The following is a 26127-nucleotide window of genomic DNA, read 5'->3' on the forward strand; positions in this document are numbered from 1 at the left end:
TCGCAAGCTCCCAAATGTAAAGAATACCTACATTCTACAGATGAGCGAGAGAATTAACAAGATCAAGCAGATGGTTGCCATAAATACAAAGAGAAGCCATTTTCTCAAGGGCTTCTGTTCATCATTTCCTGGTGGAAAACAAAAAAGAAAGAAAGAAAACAAAGTCCAAGTTAGAAGCAGTAGCAGGTAAAAGAAATGATGAGGCTTAGGGCATCAGACAGCTTGAGTTTTAGTTGCCGGTGCTGTGTGGTGCTGGGCAAGTAGGTTAACTTCCCTGAGCCTAAGATTTCTCATCCGTAGAAGACAGGTAATAACAGTCTCACAAAGCTGATATAGGATGAAATGAAATGATGGCAGTGAGACCACTTTTATTCTTAAAAAATGATTTATTCAGTCAATCAGCAAATATTTATGGAGTTCATTCCATGTACTGTGCCACTTGGATCCTGGAGTGTATCTGTTTTTGGTACATAGTAAGGTTTTTAGATGGAAAATCCACAAAAACTTAAGCCTACTGAGTAACCCAATTTAATCACAATCAAAATATTTTACCAAGTTGGAAATTAAGCTTTTGGAGGAAGTATGAGATAATACTTGTAGTGAATAATAAAGGCATCAGACTCTAAGTGCTTTTCAATGTTACGTATCTTTAAAGTACCTCTTACCATTGTTCCCATTTCACAGATAGGAAAAGAAAACTGCCATTAAGTCAGTGCAGAAAGTCAGTATTTTGCATGCCAATTATTCTCTGTTTAAATTTGCTTTGAATTCGAGACAAATTCTTCTAGGAACTTCTATGATAGCTTTGGGATATGTAATTTTTTTTAAGTACTAGAAATGCATCCAAGACAAACTCCAACCAAGTACAGTGGCTCATGTCTATAAGTCTCAGTACTTTGGGAGGCCATGGGGAGTGGATTACTTGAGGCCAGGAGTTCGAGACCAGCCTGGTCAACATGGTGAAACACAATCTCTACTAAAAATACAAAAATTAGCCAATTGTGGGGACAGGCACCTGTCCTCCCAGCTACGTGGGAGGCTGAGGCAAAAAATTGCTTGAACCTGGGCAGCAGAGGTTGCAGTGAGCCAAGACTGTACCACTGTACTCTAGTCTGGAGGACAGAACAAGACTCTGTCCCCTGACCCCTACCAAAAAATGAAAAACTCAAGGCCATTTACCAAATAGTGTTTAAAGAGGTTATGCATTTGCTAACCTGCTTGATTGAATGATGTAAATCCTGCATGATCTCCCTGAATACGAGTTTCCTTTCTGTAGGAGAGGCTGCTTATTCATTGATTCCTTTATTCATCCATTTAACAAATATTTATTGGGCACCCATTATATTTTCGCACTGTACAAATTACTGGGATTCAGTTGTCAAAAGATCATACATGGGTGCTCCTGTCATGGAGTCCATTAGAATCACACTCAGCAAATAGCAACACTAACAATGATTTAATGACCACTGTGCTAAGTACTGTGGTGAGGTTTCAACCACACTGCACCAGGAGAAAAGATTACCATCCCCAGTTTACTATGAGTTGCTTGCTCATACGTAAGTGGAATTTTCAAGTCCCTGTTAATAGGCTAAGACTTCAGAAATCTTTAAAATGCTTAAAACCCAGATCATTCAAGTAACAAGAGGGAGAGATGCCTTGGGGATATAATGCTAGTGATTCCAGCCTTGCCTTGTTCTCTTGCTTTTTTGACTTTTGAGGACGCTTACCCAAGCTTTATCTTCTACCTCCTGAAAGTTTTAATCTCCTTCTTCATCTCTTCCCTTTTGCTTTCAAATAGTCATAGAGTCCTTCATCTTGAATAAGCCATGACCCTGCTCTGCCATCTCTCTCCACTGTCATCAAATACCTTCTTTCTTTATTTCCCAGTCTAAATTCTTGAATAAGGGCTGAATGTGGTGGCTCACACCTGTAATCCCAGCACTTTGGGAGGCTGAGACAGGTAGATCACCTGAGGTTGGAAGTTCAAGACCATCCTGGCCCACATAGTAAAATTCTCTCTCTACTAAAAATACAAAAATTAGCCTGGCATGCTGGCTCGTGCTTGTAGTGTCAGCTATTTGAGAGGCTGAGGCAGGAGAATTGCTTGAACCTGGGAGGCAGAAGTTGCAATGAGCCTAGATCTTGCCACTGCACTCCAGCCTGGGCAACAAGAGTGAGACTCTGTCTCAAAGTTTAAAAAATTCTTTAAGGGATTCAGGTGCTTCATTTCCCATCTCTAACACTGCTTTTTTAATCATAGTGACTTCCTCCTAGTCGAATTCAAAATATTCTGGGTTTCTTTTTCCAGCTTTATTTTTACTGACCTCCTTCCTGAATTTCAGACTGTGGATAGTTGAGCCGACCCTGAAATCGAGTCCTCAGCTTTGTTGCCCAAATCTTCCTCTTCTTCAGAGGCACTTCTCCCCTTTTTCATTTCTACTGGCCCTCTCCACTCATCCTTTGACCCTTTGGTATTTCCCACTGTGGTCTGTTCTTTGAACTTTGAAAAGTTTGTTTATACAGCTTCATCTTTTAATTTCAGGAAATTTTTCCCCAGGTTTTTGTCCATGGTCCTGCCTGACACTCAGCTCCAGGCCTATGTCTTAAATTGTCCATAGGTGAAACTGGAAACCTGCTCCAATGTTTCTCAAGGCTGACAACATTCAAAACCAAACAAATGCATGCTCTTCATATCAAAACTCCTTCTCTCACTAACTGTCTCATTTCAGTCTCCATTCTTCTGAGCCCCAAAACCTGAAACCTTGAAGTCACTTTGACCAGTGGTTAGTGCTGGACAGGCATGCTTTGTCCAGTGCTTTCATCCCTGCCTAGTCTAGAAACCTAGGTTCTAGTCTCAGCTTGTTGTGAAGGTGGTCATTCTGGGCCTTGGCTTCCTCATCTAAAAACAAGGCGGTTGAAATATATAATCCTTCAGATCCTCCCCCAGCTGGCACCTTTTCTAGCACCACTCACTTAGTCCAGGGTAGTGTCACTTCATGTACACCTATCTTTAACAAAATTGGTTTTAGAAAAGCGGTACCTTTTTGGGCAGGGTATGGTGGCTCATGCCTGTAATCCTAGCACTTTGAGAGGCCAATGGGCAGATCACTTGAGGTCAGGAGTGTGAGACCAGCCTGGCCAACATGGTGAAAGCCTGTCTGTACTAAAAATATAAAAATTAGCAAGGCATGCTGGCACGCACCTGTAATCCCCACTACTAGGGAGGTTGAGGCAGAAGAATCACTTGAACCTGAGAGCCAGAGGCTGCAGTAAGCCAAGATTGTGCCACTGCACTCCAGCCTGGGCAACAGAGCGAGACTCCATCTCCAAAAAAGAAAAGAAAAGAAGTACCTGTTTTGCTGCAGGAAGTTTAAAGGTTGTAATAAAGTATAAAAAAGAAAAATCAGTAGTCCTTGGAAGTAAGTAGGAGCTTATTTTCTATACATATTTTTCACTGTTTCTGAGTGCTTCTAGGTGCCCAAATACTATGTAAGTGCTTCACATACATTCTCAATTTAATTCTCACAATGATGCTTTGAGATGGACACTGTTTTCTTACTGTACAGATGGAGAAACTGAAAAAGGACACTATTATTCTTACTGTACAGAAAAGGCCAGAGTAAGTCAGCCCAGGCCACACAGCTGGGAAGTGAGGAAGCCCAACCAATCCTTTCTCTTAACCTTGATGCAGGAATCCCATTCCTCTCCCTCCCTCTGCAAAACTGAGGGCACACTTTCACTTATTCTAAGCATTGCTTTCTCATTGAGAACTCTCCTGAGCATCATCTTCATAGCTCCCTGTGCATCATTGTGGGAAGCCCTGTTCTATTGTTTGTATCCCTGCTGTCTGATAAGGCTAAGTGTGCAGGCTGCTTCTCTAATTAAAGGTGGCTACTTTGCAAAATTAGTGTTCCTCCTGACATTCCCCAAACTCTAGGTGGGACTGAAGCACTTTATTAAAAACCTATGACTATACTATTTATTTATATGAGATAGGGTATTGCTCTGTCACCCAGGCTGGAGTGCAGTGGTATGATCATAGCTCCCTGCAGATTCTAACTCCTGGGTTCAAGCAATCCTCTCATCTCAGCCACCCAAGTAGCTGGAACTACAGGCATGCATTACCATACTTGGCTAGTTTTTTAATCTTTTATAGAGACAGGGCCTCAGTATGTTGCCCATGGTGGTCTCAAACTCCTAGACTCAGGCAGTCCTCACACTTGGGCTTCCCAAAGTGCTGGAATTACAAGCGTGACCAACTGCACTCAGCCCTGTGGCGATAGTATTTTTTTTCCAAGTTTTATTTTGAAATATACTTATGTGTATTGTTTTACAAAAAGGCATTAACCACATTTTGTTAAATGATGGAAAACAGACCCTCAAAGTGGCAAACCTTTTATTTTCCTAAACCCTACAGATATTCCATGGTTCTAGGATTAATATTCAGTCCTCTGGATTGGAACTGAATGCCCTGTTAGACTTTGTTGTTACTGTATTCTCTCTTGGGTAACATAAAGAGTAGCTGGGACAAACTGATCCCAGCAAAGCGAATACTGTCTTCCTTTATTTCCCAGTCCGATTTCCTGAATAAGGAATTTAGCCTGCTTCATCATCCCATCTCTGAAACTATTCCATGCTCTTAAACATTATGTAAATATCCCTATATTACATTCAGAAACTGTGGGTTCATATACATGGGACACAAATTCAACAAGTGGTACATAAGCAGGAAAAAGTTATCCTGTTTACAACTAGTTAAACCAACAGAAAAAGTACAGGTCCAGGAGAAAAAAGGAGCAGTGTTGTAAATAATTATCGGGGTCACTCTCTCAGTCACATTTGTGTCTCGAATTGTGCAAAACCCCCAGCCTGATGTGGTAAGTCCTGATAACAGCACCGTTTTCTTCTGACCATGGTTACAAAAATCTTTTCAGTTAAACCACTCTCGAGTTATTCACTTCAGCCCTCACTTTGATAAGCGAAGATTCTCACTGAATTAGCAAAAGTGTAGAAGCAACAGATTTTATTTCATTAAATGAAAAATAGTTACTAACGCACACAAAGTACTACATGAGATGCAAAATCATGGTCACTGCTGGGAGGGAGTTGGCACATTAGTCGTCTCTCCTGGCCCGGCTTCTCCAGTTGCCCCAAATGCATTAGGACTACTCCCCTATAGCCAGTTGAAAACCCCTGAGAACCCAACAAGGTCAGCTTTTCCTTGAAAACACAAATTGGCAGGAAAATTTTGCACAAGAAAAGCTTTTACATACTCATTGCCAAGTGGAAATTACTTGTGGATTATCTCCTGTTCTGTTATTTATTTGTGCAAAAACTGACAGCAAACTAGTGAATTAAAGTAAGCATCTACTCTGGTTTTGCTGAGAGTAGAACAAGTAGGACAAATCCTACTGAGAGTATACACTCTTTGGGTCAAAATGATTAAGAATTTCAATACTATAGAAGTTGGGGGATCCCATAATATAGCCTTAATTTGAATTCTGGGATCTCCAGCCTTGTAGATTAAAAAAAAAGTATTTCCAGGTAATTTGAATCTTTTCTCTGACTCAAGGAGAATACTTTTCTTGCCATTAAAAAGGAAGTCACAGATGTTTCTTTTCAAGAAATCAGTGAGTACTGCCATTTGGTTATGCAAAGATGAGTTTCAGAAAGAAGTCACACAGCCTGTCATGGTAAGGAGGAGAAGCCCTCCAGACTCCCCATTTGATTCCTGGGTGCTTTTTAGGCATTGCCAACTTACCGCATTTGGGAAATTCAGTTGTCTGGTTTCTGGAGACTTTAGTTTCCATCATTTTTGACATCTCAACCATTTGACCTTGCATATAAGCCAATAGTCTGCTATTCTTCTATGACCCTAGAATGTATATGAAATGGAACATGGGGTGCAGGTGGGCTGGGACAGTGGCTAAACAGAGGGCAGAAGGACTCCAGGTATTGGACCCAAACTAGTCCCAGCTCTGCCTCTGGGAGCTTTGTCAAGCCACTTCCCCTTCAGGACTGCAGCCCCTCTTGCTCTAGAAGTCTATATCTATGAGGTTTAGACTATTAGCTCTTAGGAGGTAAATTTGATTTGGAAGCCTGTTCCACCTTAAATTGTCCATGTAAGTATGAACTTTGAGTGCTTACATATTGATTTTGAATCTGATTTCAGACTCAACAATAGGTTTCCAGAGAAAAGAGCTAATTAGTAAATTGATGGGATGCTTCCAATGGAGCAGGCCTGCTGTGTTTTTAGAACCAGCAGGTGCTGGGAGAAGTTCAAATGGCACCAACAGGGTTGGATAATTGAGAGGATGTCAATATGGTAGTGTATGATACAGGGTTTAACTAGCTTCCTGTGACTTGCCTGAGGTTGGAGGGGAGACTGTGGCATCATTTATGAAAGAGCACCCCAAACCAGATCACAGGCTCCCTGTGCAAGCAAGTCAGGAGCAAACCTCTTGAGTGAGTGAGCTTTCGAGGCAGCTGTCAAATGGACTGTGGGCAGTACCTGGTTTAGAGATATAAAAAGTGGGCAGGAAAGTGTAGCCTCAGTGAACAAAATATAGAGTAGTGAAGGACCCAGAGCAAAAACACACATGACTTGCACTATGTTCACCTGGTGGAACGGGGCTTGAAGGAACCCAGTAGAGAGAGGAAATGGAGACTGTGTATCTTTGTGCATGTGTGTATTTGTGTGTGCATTTAGGATTAACTGGATGGCTCACTGCAATACTGCTTGTCTACATTATCTCCCGGTAGGACTAGACTTGATGAAGTTGCGTGGGGAATTCCTCATAGCACTTTTCTTCTCTGCAAGCTTTCCCACAAAGCACCAAGGGCTATGTACCTTCTGGGGCCCTTAAGCAAACAGAACTTTCTTCCCCATAAGGGGATGCTGGGCCTCTTTTATCAACCTGCTAAAGCAGATGAAAGCTGGCTGCAGAGGATGTAGTCATCACACAGAAGTAAGCAACAAGGGATAAAAAGGTTTAGTCCTAGGCCCAGTGCGGTGGCTCAGACCTGTAATCCCAGCACTTTGGCAGCCCAAGGTGGGCAGATCACTTGAGGTCAGAAGTTCAAGATCAGCCTGGCCAACATGGTTAAATCCTGACTGTTCTAAAGATACAGAATTAGCCAGGCATGGTGGCATGTCTCTGGCTCCAGCTACTCTGGTGGCTGAGACAGGAGAATTGCTTGAACTCCCATGGGAGGTAGAGGTTAAAGTGAGCCGAGATCATTATGTCACTGGCTCCAGGCTGGGCAACAGAGCAAGACTCCATCTCAAAATAAAAAAAGGTTTAGTTCTGGTTCTGCCATTTGCTACCAAGGTGACCTTGAGCAGGGTAGCCTCTCCAGCACCTATGTCCTGCATTATAAAACGAGGATAAGGATTTAATGGATTAATAGATGTGAACTGCTTAGCACAGTGCTGATACATATTAATATTAATAAATACTAATAAACATCAATAAATATTACTTATTATAATTATAATTAGGATGAAATGCATTGTGTCAACAAATTCATCAAGATAATTTCCCTTTCATCAAAGCAAGGCCAAAATTGAAGGGCTATCAGAATTCTCAAAATGCAGAGTGATAAACTCAGGTCAGGAGAAATAAACACACACCAAATATTTCAGATACTGAGGAAGAAAAAAGGGTATGGGTGTTTCTATCCTTCAAGGACTTAGGCTTCATAACGTTCATTAAGATGAACACTGTGAAGATCTTGGACAGGAACATTTAGACAAGAACAGCCTGAAGATGTTAACTTCATTTCCAATAGCTTCTCCAGATAGAGGTTGACGGGATCAAGAGCTGGCAGAGCTTCCTGCTTTCACAGCCTCCAGTCCCTCTGCCTGAGTGTAGCCCATCCTCCTGCCTCAGTTTCCCTGGCTGGAGCATCTCAAAAAGAACTCATTTCCCTGAGGCAATGGAGCATCTCAAAAAGAACTCAGGTGTGGAGTCAATCCTCTGGCTGGGTTCCAGACCCAGGTGTCACACCTTCTATCTGTGTGGCTTCCGGCAGTTCCTTCGCCTCTGCATCTATTTTCTCACCTGTGTGATTAGGAAATCATGTGTGTCAGGATACACAAGATAATGTAGGTGAATGTGTCCTGCACATGGACTTGCCTTCTGACAGAGTCCCTCCCTCCCACAAGCTGCCATCCTGCCACAAGGCAGAATTTATGCCTAGAAGGGCAGTGTAGGCACCAATAGAGGTGGCCATGCCTGAAAGCGCCTTGGGAACTCCTTGCTTCTGGAGTTTGGAGATGAACTCTGAAAGCTCCCTGTTAGCCCTCCTTCAGGCCAATGGGATGACCATTGTGGTGAGGCAGTCACGCCCCTCTGCTGGGAACAAACTGTGGGGCTGCCAGATGGGGTCTGACCAACCTGGACAAAAGGAAGCAGTGTGACCAAGCCATCTGTCTACACAGGAAAACCAGAAGCACAATAAGCAGTGTTAGACTTAGGTTAGCCTAAGTGGGTCTTTCATGTTGTTATTGGGTCAGTTCTTGTTACTTTTAAGCAATTGTTGCTACTGTATAGACCCAGAGGCTCCCATCTCTAACCTCGCAAGAGTTTTGCAAGATTATTTTGGAAGGCCTGGGGAAAGCTCAGGTGGACCTTTATACAACACTTCCCTTTCATCTTTCTCCTTGTTTCACCACAGTGTGAGAATTTAAAAAGAAAGAGCTGCTGGGGGAGAGGGTAGGGATCAGAGGAGACAGAGAGAAGAGAACACAACTCTGGGTGGGAGTCAGAGTCCAAAACATCAAGTTGGAGCTGCGGGACGTTGGCACAATGCAGGCAAACTGGAAAATGGTGACTCCAGGTGCATGACAAAGGTACCAGGTTACCACCCACATCAGCCCATGAATGTCAAGTCAAAGGAAGAAGTCACAGGAGTTTCCTTGGGGTGGCCTTGCTTCCAGCCCATATTCCCACAGGCCACCTCGATTCCCTGCCTCAACCCATTTTCATTAAATCCTAACAGATTCTAGGGTGTGTCACACAATTCTGAGACACATCTCCCCCCCACCCCACCCCTCATCCCCACCGCCTGCCCACCAGCTCAAACTCTGACAGGATTTGAGCTGCTGGGGGCAGGGTGCTGTGGGGGCAGGATTTCCTATGAACAATACATCTCCATGTTTAAGGAGCTACTGTGGGCAGCAGACAGGTCACCCCTGTCTGCTGTGACCTCATGACTGAGTGATCTGAAAACTGCACTGAGTCTTGTTTGCTCCTCTGGGTATAGGTACCATACATCTCAAGACTAAAAAAGCTTTTTAAAAAGTACATTTTTAATGGGACCCTGTAGCGTCATTGCACAGATCCTGGCCATCAAATTTTACCTTCAGTGAAGTCAAAGCAAAACCCCATCATTTCTTTGAAGGGCAGTTGCAGTGACTGGTCTGTCACAGAAGAAACAGGTCTCAGAACCACTGATCCTGACCAAAGACATAGTCAGAAATAAGCACAGCGTAGACCCACATAATACTCTCTTCCACAGGCAAGGACATGACCATTGGAATATTTATTTTCATCATTCCTTGTTTTACACTTGGCACTTGAACTTCATGGATGGAGTGAAGAAGAGAAGATGATATACTGCAGAAAACGCACAGCTTCGTGAAGACCACTCAGGAAACAAAAGGTTTCAGTAAACAGGAGACAGCAAAGATAACAAAGGAACAGAAGATTCCGGAAGTTAAGAAAGTTTAAAAAGGAGAAAAACATGTGAAAATTGGGAAGTTAGCTCTTAAGATAAGACACAGAAGCCAGCTGATCTAGGGTGGTTGATAACGAGTACTGATAAAATGAAACTGCTACTTCCATTACAAAAAATTCCAGCCCAGCTCAGTGGCATGTGCCTATAGTCCCAGCTACCCAGGAAGCTAAGGCAGGAGGATCGCTTGAGCCCAGGAGTTAGAGACCTGCCGGGGCAACATAGTGAGACCCCCTCTCATCTCTTAAAAATAATTCTGAATTAAATTGTAGAGCTCATTTAGTTATTTGAGAAATCTTCCAAAGGGGAAGTCACTATATCAAAAAGACACCTAACATGCATGTTTATCACAGCACAATTCACAATTGCAAAGATACGGAATCAACCTAAGTACCCACCAACAAACCAATGAACGGATAAAGAAAATGCAGTAAATATACACCATGAAATACTACTCAGCTGTACGAAAAGAATGCAATAATGTCTTTTGCAGCAACTTGGATGGAATTGGAGGCCATTATCCTGAGGAAAGTAACTCAGGAACAAAAAACCAAATATCACATGCTCTCACTTACAAATGGGAACTAAGCTATGGGTACAAAAAGGCATACAGAGTGGTATAATGAACACTGGAAACTCAGAAGGAGAGAGAAGCATGAGGGATGAAAAATTATCTACTGGATATGATGTAAACTATTCAGCTGATAGGTACCATAAAAGCCCAGACTTAACCACTATACAATTCATCCATGTAACCAAAAACCACTTGTACCCCAAAAACTGTTGAAATAAAACAATTGTTTTTAATTTTAAAAATTCCATACTCTGGAAATTCTAGGACAGGAGAGCCAATCAGACACCGTTGAGAGCAAGCAAAGAGCACTCACTTGCTTACTATCCCTACCTGCTGTCCCCTGTGCCCCTTGGGTGGCCAGGGACCTTACCAACAGAGCTGGACAGCACCCCCTGCCTCTCCCAGCTCCCCTTATCTCATCAATCAAAACTTACCCCGTGTCTCATTTTTGTAATGAAAGAACCTTGGGCTATAATGGGTTAATTAGTGAATCAAATCTATTCTAATTCACTAATTGGCTCATATATCACCTATTTGAGAAAATTATGTTAATAGTCATTTCTTGGCTATTGGACAACCGCTGAGTCATTTAGTATCTCAGGACCTCCATTTTCTTAAGTTAAAATAATGATAATGGCGGGGGGGGGGAATTAATATCTAAGAAAGGGGTAATATTTGAGTTGAACATTGGAGTAAAATGAAGTGGGAGGGCTGTAGCCTGTCATTTTTAAGATAAGGCGAAAGACGAGAAAGCGTGTTTAAAGGAAATGAATGTAGCAGCAAAATCGCCTGATAAAATCCTAGCTGGACGTAATTATTGCTGCATCCTCAAGGGATAAAAAAGAGCCACGCAAAATGTCCCAGAGGGGCTTGAACTCCTATTATGTTTATTAATCATCTTGATGAAAATGGAAAGTCTACCTTGATTAAATTCACTAATGATCCTAAATTGAGCAGCGGAGTAAATTCCAGAAAGGATGAATTTATAAGGTGAGTAGTAATATTAATCAGCTCATCTTCATGAAAAGGGTGGCAGTAAATGAAATGGGATTTGCTATAGATAATGGCAACGAAGTACACCTAGGGGGGAAGGTATAATGAGCCCATATTCAAACTAGGAAGGCGTTATTTAGGAAATAACAATGGTAAGAGAGCTCTAAAGCGGAGAGTGAATGATAAATTAAAAACAAGCTTAAAATAAGCGCTCATTATGGATCACAATTTCGCTCTCAGCACTTTTGCAGTGCGGTGGTGCAGAGGAGGTGAATGTGAATGGCAGAGTTGGAAGCAAGTTTGTAGTGCAGCACGTATATTTTACAGGTGAGGATGCTAAGGCCCATTGGGCTAGGTGTAGATGGACTAGGACAGGGTGGCAAAACCCTGGCACACTGGTCGCCACTCTGTCTCCTGCAGTGGTGACAGGAGATCACGGTTCCTTCCGACAGTCTAAATTTAGCCTCAGAATCCTTCTCAACACTGTACTCTAAGCTGTCTCTGATTACTTTGCTCACAAAATATTATCTTTTGCCATTTCTAGCTACATCATAGAGCTAGACACTGGCAGAGCCATGGCTAAAACCTAGATGTCCGGAATATCTAGTGCTTCTTTTTCACCCTATACATTCTAAATTATCTACAGTCAACATTGACTATAACTTCAAAAGTCAAAGACTCAGAAAGCATAACTGGCTTCCTATCCAGGATTCTGACCTTGGTGTCCATCATCGTGGTTTAGGGTTCCTTAGACAGCATTTAAAAATCTCCAGAATTGTATATATTTCTGTTGGAAAGACAGAAATAGCAATAGTTTTGAGCCAGTGAATTCTGTGCCTCTGGGGAGTAACATAAAGCATGTTTAAAAAGAAGTCTATTAAAGTCAAGTAACAAAAATTAAACTTCCACCTTAGGCATTTGACAAAATTAATGACCTTGTTAAAAATTCCCTGAGACTGATTAATGTTTCTCATATTTGTTTCCTTCTTGGGAAACAGAGTGAATTTTCTCTGTGCAAATGGAGCTATGTTGAGGGAAGTTCTGCATGTGCTGGGTCAATTTAGTTAGGTGGGGGCAGGAGGAAGGGAGGACAGAATTATGAAGCAGGTGAATTTGGCCTATTCTCAGTTCCTTTTAGTGTCCTTTCAGTTCTCTCTCCCCAGGAAGGCTCACGCTGCTCCTGTAAGTCTCTCTGAGTGATGTGAGGGCTGTCCCTCTAAAGCTGAGCTGGTTGCATGTTGCACAACTTTAGGGGATGCTATTCTCCTTTGGGAACTCAGTAACTTAGCATGACCAGCCACATGGCAAACTCAGAACAGTTCTCCATTTATCAGGACTTTCCTCATCTTTCCCAGTCTTCCATGGAAATCTACCTGCTGTATGTCAGATCTGAGTCATTTCCATATGGGCTAGTGGGTCACTGCCCAAGACTTTCCTGAAGACGCACCCCCTAGCTTAAGTGAATTAATTAAATAGTAAAACATTTTAGCATGTGCCTGAAATAAGTCTCTCCTATGTATACTCTTCCAGTGGTTATTGAAAACCCCATAGGATTTTTGAGAGATGACATCCCCATGTTTGACCAGCCGTAATCACAAAGACTGGCTACCAAGATCTCTTAAATAAGACTTTAATCTACCCAGCACTTTGAAGCTTGCAGAATCCTGTCACACCATGCCAGAGTGCCCAGAGACCAAGTGCTAGAGTCAGTTAATCTGGGGTTAGAGCCCCATTTCTGCCACTTGTTGTTGGCTACACAGTTAAGCCAATCACCTAAACTTTCCAAATCTATTTCCTCCTCTGCAAAATAAGTTTGTTGATAGGACTAAGATAATGTATTTAGCATAATGCTTGGCAAAAACAACAACAACAACAACGAAAACCCAATATATGTAATCTGCTATCCCTGCTGTTGTTTTTGTTTCAGATACCCTGTGGAGCAGGGAAGGTGGGTGTTATCTCCTTTATCTTGAAAAACCCAAGCAAACAGAGAGAAATGATTTGTCTGGGGATACACAGTCAATCCTTGTCAAGGCTGAATGTTAAACCTGGGCTTTCTATGTAAGGCTCCAGTCTTCTGCCCATCATCCCCTGCTCTTGTAGACCTAGTGGAACAGTTAATGGTATGTGTCTGCCTGCCCAGGCTGCATGGTTTAACATATGCCTGAGACACACTAGCTGCTTTTTAACTATTTCCTTCTCTCAGACAATGCCTCTGTTGACTTGCCTGCAACACCCAGGTAATAGCAAACACAGGGTATGAATTTTCCATCTTCAAGGTGCAAGTCCACATATCCTGGGTGTGTAATTGACATCTGCGACAGGGTGAGACTGGAAATGTGCCCCTTCATTTATAGCTGCCATTGGCTATATTATTACCCTTCATGGAGCTCACTGACAGAGAAGATGCCCATCTTAACATGCCAAGCAAACTAGTCCATTTGATCCTAACATAAACAGTTGCAGAGCAAACACTTTGATCCTCTATGTCTGTTAGGCTGAAAGCTCAGGGACAGATCCAGATTTTGTGGACTCCTATAGATTATTCAATTTTGGAATCTTCTTTTAAATAAATAAAAGTATAAAGTCAAAATTAGGTATGGGAAAATTACAGAGATTGAGAACAGACTAGTAGTTGCCAGGGTTCAGGGACAGAAGATGGGAGAGTGATAGTTATATTTATAAAAGGGTAACAGGCGATGATGAAACTGCTCTGTATCTTGACTGTGATGATGAGTACATGAATTTAAACCTGTGCTAAAATTGCATAGAACCAAACACACATATACAAATGAGGACATATGGCTGGGCACACTGGCTCATGCCTGCAATCCCAGCACTTTGGGAAGCTGAGGCCTGTGGAACACCTGAGGTCAAGACCAGCCTGACCAATGTGGTAAAACCCTGTCTCTATTAAAAATACAAAAATTAGCCAGGCTTGGTCGATGTGCCTGTAGTCCCAGCTACTTGGGAGGCTGAGACAGGAGAATTGCTTGAACTCGGGAGGTGGAGGTTGCAGCGAGCCAAGATTATTCCACTGTACTCCAGCCTGATTGATAGAGAGAAACTCTGTCTCAAAAAACAAACAAGTGGGGATGTATAAAATTGAGGAAATCTCAGTAAGATCTGGATTGTCAACACCAATATTATAGCTACACTATTGTACTAAATTTTTGCAAGATGTTACCCTTAGGGAAAATTGGATGAGAGACATAGGATCTCTATTATTTCTTACCACAGCCTGTGAGTCTAATAATTATTTCAAAATAAAAAGTTGAATTTTAAAAATGGCTAGAAGTAGAAATAAAATGTGGGGGAACAAATAGGTACCAGGTCTAGGAAGATTGGTGCTAATGAGAAGCTTGGACACTTAAACTTTATTGGCTTCATGGCAGATCTATCCCTGGTTGAAAAGGCAGTAGACCAATAGAAAATGAGTCACAATAGAGATATGAACCATTTTAAGACCCACAAATGAAAGTGTACATTTCTGGGATTACCATCTTTGATTACAAGGAAGGCTGCCAATGCAAAACAAACATAAGCTACTTACCCACATAAATAGGTTGGCTCCACTCACTCCAGAGCCCTGCCTCTCTGCACATGGAGCTCACTGCTGCTCTCACTTGAACATCGTACTTAGAAAGATCATCAATTATTGAGATGAATGTATTGGTCATCATTTTTTCTATCTAAGTGGGGAAAAATAGCATTATAAGAATCTCTGGACGCTTTAGTTCTGCCAATTGTCAAAACGGGAGGTCCTATGTGGGTCATGTGACTCACTGATCAGCAAGCAATTTAAAATCAACAGAACACAATTAGTTTATGCTAGATGCTTCCGTGTGGATGTGTTGGCAATCACCCTTCAGGGGAATGCTGTCTTATAACCAAAATATGTGAAATGGTCAATGGTCAAGATCCAGGTGATCCTATCCAGGCCCAGCTCATGTTTCCAGACTGAAAGACTGGAGTGGCCTATGCCAGAATGCTTTATTCCTTCACCTTGTCCCTCCATAATCTGTGGTCACATTACTAAATAATATCACACGAACACTAGATTGTCTAGTGTCGAAATGAAGGTATTTTCTCATGAATGAGGCTTTCACCTTTTTCTTTTTGCTGATCATTGTCACCACCATCCAACTAGTCCCCTGGGCCAGAGATGTGTTCCTGATACCTGCATCTTGAATATCCCCTGGAGGTATTTCTCCCTTTTTTACTCCAGGCCCATGACTGGAGTAAAATAAGAGCCTATTTTAGCTCTTATTATCTTTTGCTTGGACTCTTACAGTAGCCACTAACTGATATCCATATGTCCATGCGTACCTTCCCCACTCACATCAAGTTTTCATGCTGCCACCAAAATTCTTCTACTATGCAAATGTAGACACATTTCTTTATTGTGCAAAACTTTTCAGTGGCATCTATTGCCTGTAGTCATTTTTTTTTTTTAAAGAAAAGAAGCTATTTCTTTATTTTTTAACAAAATCCTATAGAGCCACTTGGGAGAAGTCACAGGGTCACATATAGAGTCATGATTCCAGTGTTAGTCTTATGTCCAGGCATCCAGGCAGACTGAGTTACTTGCCACTTGGCTGAAGGAACCATACTCTCTCAAGCATAAAGTCACTCCTTTCCTAGACTGGTGCAAGTCAGGCACTATTTATTACTGGCCTGTGATGGGCTAAATATAGAAATTATGACTGCAATTTGGAAGTTTTGATAGCAATTTGACATTGCTATGATACACAAACACATCAGTGAACTGACACTTTACATGTCTTTGGCTGTATTTAATTTTTTCTAGCAAATCATTTTAATTGTATTTGACGAAAGCACCAGTCTATGGTAGATTAGACAGTATAAAACACACACACACACAGTCCTTCAGTGTAAGTATTTTGGGAAGCTCTGACTAAGAAAGTCCTCCTCATGTTTTCTCACCAGACCAGTTTCTCTTCATCCTTGCAGATTCCGTTCAATTCCCCTCTGCAGAGCGGGCTCTCTGCCCACACCCCTATCTCCAGCTGCACTGGCTTTTCGTGTAGGAGGGCAACCCCAAGACTGGGCAAGTGTGTCACAAAATTGGGTCACTCGATGACAGAAACAGTCTTATTTATCCTTATCTCTCACAAAGGAACCAATTTGTAAATATTTGTTGAATCAAATTGAATTGGCTTTGTCTACTCTCAATAAGATATGAGTTGGAATCCTGACTATCCTGTTTTTTTTTCTAGCTTTGTGACTATGGGAGAGTTATTTTATCTCTTTTGCCTCACTTTCCTATAAAATGAGAATGATAATTACATCATAGCATTATTGTGAGGATAGAATAAACTCAAATAATAAAGCTTGACACATAATTGATGCTCAAGAAATGTTGGTTGATTTTCTTCTCAGTTGCATTCCCCTTGAAATTTTTTACCATTAGTGCTAATACGTTTTTTTTAAATTGTGGTAAAATACATATAATGAAATTTACCATCTTAACCATTTTTAAGTGTACAATTTTATAATATTAAGTATTTTCACATTGTTGTGTCACCAATGTTCAACACTCTTTTAATCTTGCAAAACTGAAACTCTGTACCCATTAAACAATAGCTCTCCATCCAGCCTAACCAATTCCTGGTAACCACCATCTTACTCTGTTTCTATGAGTTTGACTATTTAACCTCATAAAAGTAGAATCGGACAGTATTTGTCCTTTTGTAACTGACTAATTTTTCTTAGCATAGTGTCCTCAAGGCTCCTCTGTGTTGTAGCATGCCAGAATTTCCTTCCTTTTAATGCTGGCTCATATCCTGTTGTATGTATACTCTGCATTTTGCTTATCCATTCATTTAATGGGCACTCAGGTTGCTTCTGGCTTTTGGCTATTGTGAATAATGCTGCTATGGACATGGGTGTACAAACAACTCTTTGAATCCTTGCTTTCAATTATTTTGTATATGTAGCCAGAAGTGGAATTGTTGGATCATATGGAAATTCTTTTTCTAATTTTTTGAGAATTCATCATACCGTTTTTATAGCAGCTGCATCATTTTAGATTTTGCTTTCCTTTTGAGATGAAATGTCACTCTGTCACCCAGGCTGGAGTGTAGTGGCACAATCTCAGCTCACTGCAACCTCTGCCTCCCTGGTTGAAGCGATTCTCCTGCCTCAACCCCCCAACCCCACCCCAAAGTAGCTGGGATTATACATCTGGATGGGTTTTGTTTTTGTAGTAGAGATGATGTTTCACTATGTTGGCCAGGCTGGTCTTGAACTCCTGACCTCAGCTGACTCCTTTATGAGGTTGCAGGAAACAACAATTTGCCTAGGTAAAAATAGGTACAGTACTAACCTATAGTACTGAAAATACTGCAGGGTTTCACCATGTCGGGCAGTCTTAAACTCCTGACCTTAGGTCATCCGCCCACTTTAGCCTCCCAAAATACTGGGATTACAGGCATGAGTCACTGTGCCCAACCATCAATTTGGGTTGTAACTAATAGTACCAATGAGTCTGTATCTAATCCTTTGTATTAGTTTAAACCAAAATATATTCTTTCTAAATAAAAGGCCAGTAAGATTTAGTTTCTATCTATAATACCTGGGTAGATATAAGTTAACTTTCACCTTGTTAGTACAAAGCTGTAATTCAGTTGCAGTCACTGAAGATAATGTTTTAAATGTTTCTAAAACGAATGTCTGTCTTCAAATATTGGAATGATCTGAGGAATTACCTGTAAATATCCATTCTTTGTATTGTGTATTTTCACTTCATAATCAAAGCAATGGATTGGAAAGGCAGACACTGGTTTCTCCCATTGGATAAAGAGACGAGTTCCTTCAATCTCTGCTGTGACATTCAGTGGAGGATTTATTTGATCTACATTAGGGAATGAAAGATCAGTGATATTTCCTTAGAATCTGTGATCAGAGCTGATAACTCCAACCCATTCACACTTCTCAAGGCATTTCAGAGATAGGCTTTTTTCGAAAAGGTCTTACCATCAGGTCTTAATCAACTGATCTCCAAGCCACAGGAAGCTGGTGGCCTCCCATAGTACACTTGTCTTACAGTGCTGAAGAAGAAGAGACCCTTTCTGGAAACTACAAGGATTGCTACTCCAAATGGAATTGAATGCTTCAATCTCTTCCCCACTTAGGTCATTGCAAGACTCACCCACCATCCCCTTTTACTACTCAGGTTGTACCAAGCCCAGAATAAACCTGACCACTGAGAGAACATTTCCCCAGTCCTCCTACCAAGCCCTGCCTCTTGCCAGCAGCTATACGGCCCTGAGCAAATCACTTCCCCTTTCTGAGATTCAGTTTTTAATCTCATTTTGTTTACTGTGTTTTTGTTTATTTGTTTCTTTGGGAGACAGAGGAGCAGGAAGCTTCAGTTTTCTTTTGCATTAAAAAGAATGGATTGGGCTAAATTTGTCTTCACTTAGGACTCTAATGTCCTTTCCCTTGAGATCTCACTTGATTGTCTTATGGTCCCTTGAGATGAGTAGAAATTAATTCTTAGCAAGTGTCCTTGTCTTAGGTAATGTGGCTTAGATCTCACAATTAATAGGGCCAAGAGTGAGATCCACTGGCTTCAGAGCCTTCTATTCCCTAAGAAGAAAATTATTAAGCAAGAAAGTACTTATTTCTTTTAGTAATCCTAGGAATTAGGCTCAATAAAATGAAAATCATAAAAGAAAATGAATTCCTGTGGTCTGTACTGGATCATATCCATTTTCATATTAATATTATTTTTTCCTAGGTCTTCCTCAGCATCTTTTATTGCCAATTTTCATGAAAGTGACATTTTTCGTTCACCTTAGAAATATACTACTAGAAAGAATTGCATAACTTCTTTAGTAAGGGCTATGATTCTTTACACAAAGTTACATCCATTGGATATAGCTATGCCACAGCCAAATCATATCCTCTAAATAATATTCTAGTATATTTATTAAACCTTTATGCCAGGCACTGTTCTAAGCACTTTATCATTAGCAACACAATTCTCATGAAAACACAATGAAAGTATTGATTCCTCTCCATTGTTTCAGATAAGAATAGACACAGAGGAATGGTCAGCTCATCTAAGGACAGTCAGTCAGTGGTAAAACCAGAATCCAAGTCCAAGCAGTCTGCCCCCACCCCCAGCAACCCATAGTAACCTGCCCACCATTGAAATCTGGAATCTCCATAACCAAGAATGTCATGTGAGAGCACCTGATGAGTTTCATGAACAGAACTATCTGGGATGAGGCAGAGTGACTTCTCTATCGAGAATTGAGCAGACGAAAACATGAATAGAATTTTTAGAGCTGAGAATTGCACACTGAGAGATATTCGAGCTGGAGAACATCTAGGAGATGGGCCAGAACAGTGGGAAATGCAGGGAGAGAGATGTTAGCCTGGAGAAGAAGGGCTTCTGAATGGGAAATTTACTGGAACAGCTAAGAGAGGCCATTCTGTAGGGAAAGGACTCGAATCATCTGGGTCCATAATAGCACCCAGGGGCAGAAATTTTGCAAAACCTGTCAGAAGTGATGAAAGATTAAATGGTCTCTTTGAAGCAGCTAGTTCACTTTTCCTAGTACAGTGATTCTCAACTGGGAGAAATTTTACCCCTGAGGGGCATTTGGCAAAGTCTGAAACTTTTAAAAATATCATATCTCAGGGGCAGAGGGGCAAACTAATGGCATCTAGTATGAGAAGCCAGAGATGATGCTAAATATCCTACCATGCCCTAGACAACCCTCCGTAACAGAGTTATCCTGTCAGAATCATTGGTGCTGTTGGGATGGAGAACCCTGCCCCAGTGGTTTTCAAACATGGGCCCCATGCTTACCTAGCATCAGAAAAGTAGTAAAACTAGATGATCTTTATAACCCTTCCCTCCAGTGCTGAGATTGTGAGGTTATTTCAGATTTGGGTTAAGTCAGTCTTACCAATGGTGTGAAGGGCAAACAGCTGATCAAAGGGCTTGATGGCAGTGTGCTTGCTAGAGCCGTTAATAAGCACCACAAGCCAGTCACGCCCTCTGCTGTGGATGAAAGTCCTGGGAAACCAGCATGCGATATTTCTCTCCAATATGTCTTTGCTGTATTCTTTGCATTCTTCAGTCCAAGAACCATACCTAAATTGGAACACTCATGAGTTTTATAACACTGCAGGAAACAACCATTTGCCTAAGTAAAAATAGGTTCAGTACTAACCTGTAGTAGAGAAAATACTGCGTGTCCTCAGGGGCATCTGTGCCAACAAGCCAGGTGCAGTGAAGGGAAACTTGGTATGGCCTTAAATGTGAATAATTATCTGCTGTAGTGTTTGTGGTGCAGGTTAAATTCACAACTGAGGTTCCGGGAGACCCTAGGCAGTCAAAAATAAAAAGAACAAAAAATTGCATGGTAGACTCTGAATTTTGTGCTTCTTTTGGAACTGCAGTGATGTGAACATCTTATTCATCACCAAAAATAATCATCTTCACATTGGTTTTATTTCCCTTGAGAGTCTCGCTCTGTTACCCAGGCTGCAGTACAGTGGTGTGATCTCAGCTCACTGCAACCTCTGCCTCTGGGTTGGAGTGATTCTCATGCCTCAGTCTCCTGAGTAGCTAGGATTACAGGTGTACACCACCACACTCAGCTAATTTTTGTACTTTTAGTAGAGCCGAGGTTTCAGCATGATGGCCAGGCTGGTCTTGAACTCTTCACCTCAAGTGATCCACTGGCCTTGGCCTCCTAAAGTGCTGGGATTACAGGCATGACCCATCATGCCCAGCCATTATCACATATTTCTAGAAACCTTCTAACCACAAAAGGTCAACTTACTGGAGATACGGAATTAGAATTATAAAGCTTCCATTTATGATATTAAAGAGCTTCCCAGCTATTTTGTTTGGGGCTTGGTGGTTGTGTTTGTGCAATAAATGTGTGAAAGTTCAAGAGAAGTACAATATATTATCATTTAGAGGTTGATGTCCAGCAACTTTGGTGCTCTAATGCCACATTTGTTAATAACTAGCTGTGAGACAGTGTCCCCCACTCTCTAGACTCTATATTTTCAATTGTAAAGAAGAGGGTTGGTACACAAAGGTCTTGAGTGTCTCTTTACATCCTAGAATTGTATGATTCATTAGGTTGTATCCGAATGTTTCATGAATTACACAGGTTGCTGCTCAGAAGAAATGAGTTTTGACAACACTCAAAGATAATACCACTACTTTGCAGACTTGATGCACATTAGCATATTAAAGTCCTCTTTAACATACTAGAACTTTAAGAAAACCTTGAATTGGCCAGGCATGGTGCTCATGTCTGTAATTCCAGCACATTTGGAGGCCAAGGCAGTTGGATATCTCTTGAGCACAGAAGTTCGAGACCAGCCTGGATAACGTGGAAAAACCCCCTATCTACAAAAAACAAAAATTAGCCAGGTGTAGTGGCAGGTGCCTGTAGTTCCACCTATTGGAGAGGTTGAGGTGGAAGGATCACTTGAGCTGGGGAGGTCAAGGCTGCAGTAAGCCAATATCATGCCACTGCATTCCAGCCTGGCAACAGAGTGAGACCCTGTCTCAAAGAAAAAAAAAAAAAAAAAAAAAAAAAAAAGAAAGAAAAGAAAAGAAAAAAGAAAACCTTCAAATTTTATTTTATTTTATTATTTATTCTTATTACTTTTGGAAACAGAGTTACTTTGTCGCCCAGACTGGAGTGCAATGGTGTGATTGGTTCACTGCAACCTCTACCTCCCAGGTTCCAGCAATTCTCTTGCCTCAGCTTCCCTAGTAACTGGGATTACAGGCACATGCCACCATGTCCAGCTAATTTTTGTATTTTTAGTAGAGATGGGGTTTCACCAAGTTGGCCAGGCTGGTCTTGAACTCTTGACCTCAAGTAATCCACCTGCCTCGGCTTCCCAAAGTGGTGGGATTACAGGCGTGAGCCACTGTGCCCAGCCAAGATTTTAAATGCAACCTTTTAATGTTTGCTTCATTAAGGATTTCTCAAATTATGTGACTAGAAAGGCTTGTTTTCATTTCAACCTCTCTTGTTGCTGTATTAACTGTTGGCCTTTAGAATACACTGGGAAACACTGCCTTGGTGGTGGTTGTTCAGAGAAGAAAACAAGCTCTTGCACCCAGGTCAGGAAGGACCGCATCAAAATGAGAGCCTTGAGAGACAGAAGGGGTTTTTTTTTTATCATGACTTAAATCATCTGTAGATCATTTTTTATCACTGCCAGCCAGTGTCTTTCAAGAAGCAAAGGGAGAAGATGATGAGAGAGAAGCTTTTATTACCTATAGAGAAATTAGAGAAGTTAAAGATGGATTTCTAGAGAAGTTAAAGTGAGGTATTAAAGAAATGTCTCAAAGCAGATTGACTTATTCAGTTTATAGTATATATTCATATATTAGGTTGATGCAAAAGTAATCAGATTTTGGTCATTACTTTTGCACCAATCTAATATATATTTGTCCATGCACCAAATGACCCGAAAGTCCACGCCCCAAATACACTTTACAGATTCTGAAGACTCTTTGTCTTGTAATTCTCATCCAAGGAATCATTTCATGTGGATTCTACTTGGTTCAAAACAGAAATAATTTTTATTAGTGTCATCCTGTATTAGAGTACTCCGAGGATAATTAGAATTGTAGAAATCTAAATGGCAAAGTGCCTCATAGGTAAAATCCAGTTATTCATTATAGAAAGGGGGAATAGTGGTTTGATGTAAGGAACATACAATAACCCATCTCTGTGCTCTTGTATCTACCTTGAGTTAGTTTCTGTACTTGGAATCAAGCTCATGCAAATTGGTTGGTATGTGGTCTAGACAAGTTATAAAGTAAATTGGGCCAGATACGTCTGTAACCCCAGCACTTTGGGAGGCCAAGGCAGGTGGATAGCTTGAGGCCAGGAGTTCAAGACCAGCCTGGCCAACAGGGCAAAACCCCATCTCTACAATAATAATAATACAAAAATTAGTCTGCCATAGAGGCACATGTCTATAATCCCAGCTACTCAGGAGACTGAGACATGAGAACCACTTGAACCCAGGAGGCAGAGGTTGCTGTGAGTTGAAAACACACCACTGCACTTCAGCCTGGGTGACAAGAGTGAGACTCTCTTTCCAAAAAAAAAAGTAAATGGGAAGATATTTATGATTCTAAGTCACCAACACAATTCAGGAGGCATGGTCTTTTCATCTGGTGATATGAGAAGATGATCGTTCGAAAATTACCTATGAGCTTGACTGACCAAGACAATTGTTATTGGGTGCACCCACATATCCCAGAAGTTGGTAGCCTGCTTTTCCCGTTTTCTCTCCCCTATTGTGTGTGCACACTTAAGTGTTTGATCAGAAGTATTACTGATTCTAAGTATCAGAAACATCAGCTTTCCACTGGAGGCCAATGCAGAGACAGTGGCTATTTCTGCAAGAATGTTCTAAATGGAATTCAGTTGGTTATAAGAAGTGGCAGCAGCCTTGGTTAGGATGTTGTTGATATGGGAGTACTTGATAAGAACAGGTGACTGACTGAAGAAAAGTGAGTTAGTGTTAATTTTTCTACTTTTCCATAGTTTCAAAGTCCAAAACATAGGCACTGGACTTCTGGAGGTTCACTTTACCTGGTGGAGCATGAACTTCAGCAGAAACCCAGCTGCTGGCCAGGAATGAGTGGTCGTTCTGCAGGATGGTCCGCACACTTGCTGAAAAGCCTTGGTGGAGGATGGTTACACAGCTGCTTTCAGTGATTCTGGTTTCATACTAAAAATAAAACCCACAAGTCATGATACATAAAAGAGAACTAGCCTTAAGAGAGCTATTTTAATCAAATCTGCATTTTCTTCCACTTTTTAAATGATGAGAAAAATGCAATGCAACAGTTTTGCTAGAAAAAAGTCAAAACCACTATAACAACACAGTAATTTCTCAACAACACATGAACGCATTATTCTTGTAAATACAAATAAAATAATACAGTTGAACTCAAGTTCTCCTTGACCGCCATCTCCCCAGAGGTCAATGTTTGACAGAAAATTCTCTAGAATTCCAAATTGACTGAAAAATAGTTAATATGAATCACTTCTCCCTTTGTTTGAATGTACTGCACACCTAATATGCAGCAGGTGTCTGAATGTAGCCCCGAGGTAAAACTGAGGCTCTGAGAAGCTAAGTGACCTGTCCCAGGTTGCAAAGGCAGAAAGTGGAAAAACTAGGATTTGAACTTGGTTTCCCTAACTCTCTACTCTGCCTGCTCGCTTCTTGTTTTACTAGACTACTTTCCCCTGTTCTGTTGTAATTTTAGGGGAAACAGAAAACCAGTATCTAATCCATTGTGCCTAAGAAGTTACTAAACATTCTTCCTTAAGGGAAAGAATCATCCGAAAGTTAAAATATTTTGCAATGCTGTGTAATGCTGAACAATATACCCAGCACTAGCTCACAGGCATTCCTGCAGAGACACTATTCTACTGGTAACATAACAAAGAGCCTATCAGCAGTTTTGTTTTTCTTTTCAAATTTAAAATTTCATTTGATAAAGAAATTACAGTCAAAATGCATATTTATTCTCAGTAAGCATATCCGTTAGAATAAACACTTACGTCATCTTCTTTTGGAGCATTTATTTTCACTTGATATTCTAGATTAACATTCCTTTGCTCTTGATCAGGATTTGGTTCCCAGTGTAAAAGAACTTGAGCCAAACCAGTAACTTTAATGGTAAAATTGACAGGTGGGAGAAGTGAAACTGTTGATTCAAAAAAGAAACAACACAGTGTTCAACTGGATATAGGCAGCAATTTTAAAACTTTTTGAATATTTGTTGCCCTGCAGATGCTGTCCTGGATCTGCCAGCACCACAGACACAGTTGTTCTGCTGTGCCTGAACACCAGGGCAAAGAAAGAGTGGCTATTTTTACCCAAGTAGCTGGGACTACAGGCGCATGCCACCATGCTGGGCTAATTTTTTGTTGTTGTTGTTCAAGTAGAGACAGGGTTTCACCATGTTGACCAGGCTGGTTTCAAACTCCTGACCTCAAGTGTTCTACCCACCTCAGCCTCTCAAAATGCTGGAATTACTGGCATGAGCCATGATGGCCAGCCTGCAAGCAGTTTCTTTAAAACTGTTTTTAACTTATCTTTTTTATGTTGCCCAGGTGTTTACCTGTAATATCTATATTTTTATTGAAATATGAACATGTTACTGTATCACTATTCACTACAACCATAATTTTCAAACTGAGGGTCATTATCCATTAACAGGCAATGATAACAATGTATTGGTTTGTGATCAGAATTTTTGTTTTAGTGATGTGGAAGAAAAATAGAGTAGAAAATATCAGTGTGCATCAAACATAAGAGCTATTTCATGTATCTCTTGTTTCTACTACATAAAGGTAGTTATAGATATATATTTGTATGTGTGCTGGTACATAATGTAAAAATGTACTTACCTCTTATGAGTCACAGACAAAAATATTTGCAAGCAAACTTACTTAAATAGGCCTCTACACAAAGAAAAGCTTTCTTCCCCCTTCGTGAGCCACTTTCTGACTTTGCTTTCAAAATATAAACTTTTGTTTAATTACAAAATCACAATTCTTTGAAGAAATATTGGAAAGCACAGGTAAGCACAAAGAAGAAAATAAAAATTTTAAAATAATCATACCACTAAGAATGGCAGTAACAAATGATATATTCACTATGATTTTTCTGGGCATATATTTATTTATTTTTATTTACAATTAGGACAGTATTGTGCACACAATTACCAAAACTTTTATTCATTTACTAAGTAATCAGGATTTATCCATTGACCT

At 40.9% G+C, this 26127-nt stretch overlaps 1 protein-coding gene across 2 annotated transcripts in view; it reads right to left on the bottom strand.

Moving 5' to 3' along the window:
- Positions 1-26127, bottom strand: part of IL5RA (interleukin 5 receptor subunit alpha) — a 41432-nt gene that overhangs the window by 10006 nt on the left and 5299 nt on the right. For both annotated transcript variants that reach the window (XM_035273635.3, NM_001257236.1), the window contains 7 exons: positions 24910-25055; positions 23932-24070; positions 20518-20671; positions 20251-20438; positions 18037-18182; positions 14859-14997; positions 32-128 (listed from right to left, as the gene is read on the bottom strand). In XM_035273635.3, the coding sequence (XP_035129526.2) occupies positions 32-128; positions 14859-14997; positions 18037-18182; positions 20251-20438; positions 20518-20671; positions 23932-24070; positions 24910-25055 (1009 nt within the window). The remainder of the gene's footprint in view (positions 1-31; positions 129-14858; positions 14998-18036; positions 18183-20250; positions 20439-20517; positions 20672-23931; positions 24071-24909; positions 25056-26127) is intronic.

The sequence above is a fragment of the Callithrix jacchus genome, chromosome 15 (genome assembly GCF_049354715.1).
Source record: "Callithrix jacchus isolate 240 chromosome 15, calJac240_pri, whole genome shotgun sequence".
NCBI lineage: Eukaryota > Metazoa > Chordata > Mammalia > Primates > Cebidae > Callithrix > Callithrix jacchus.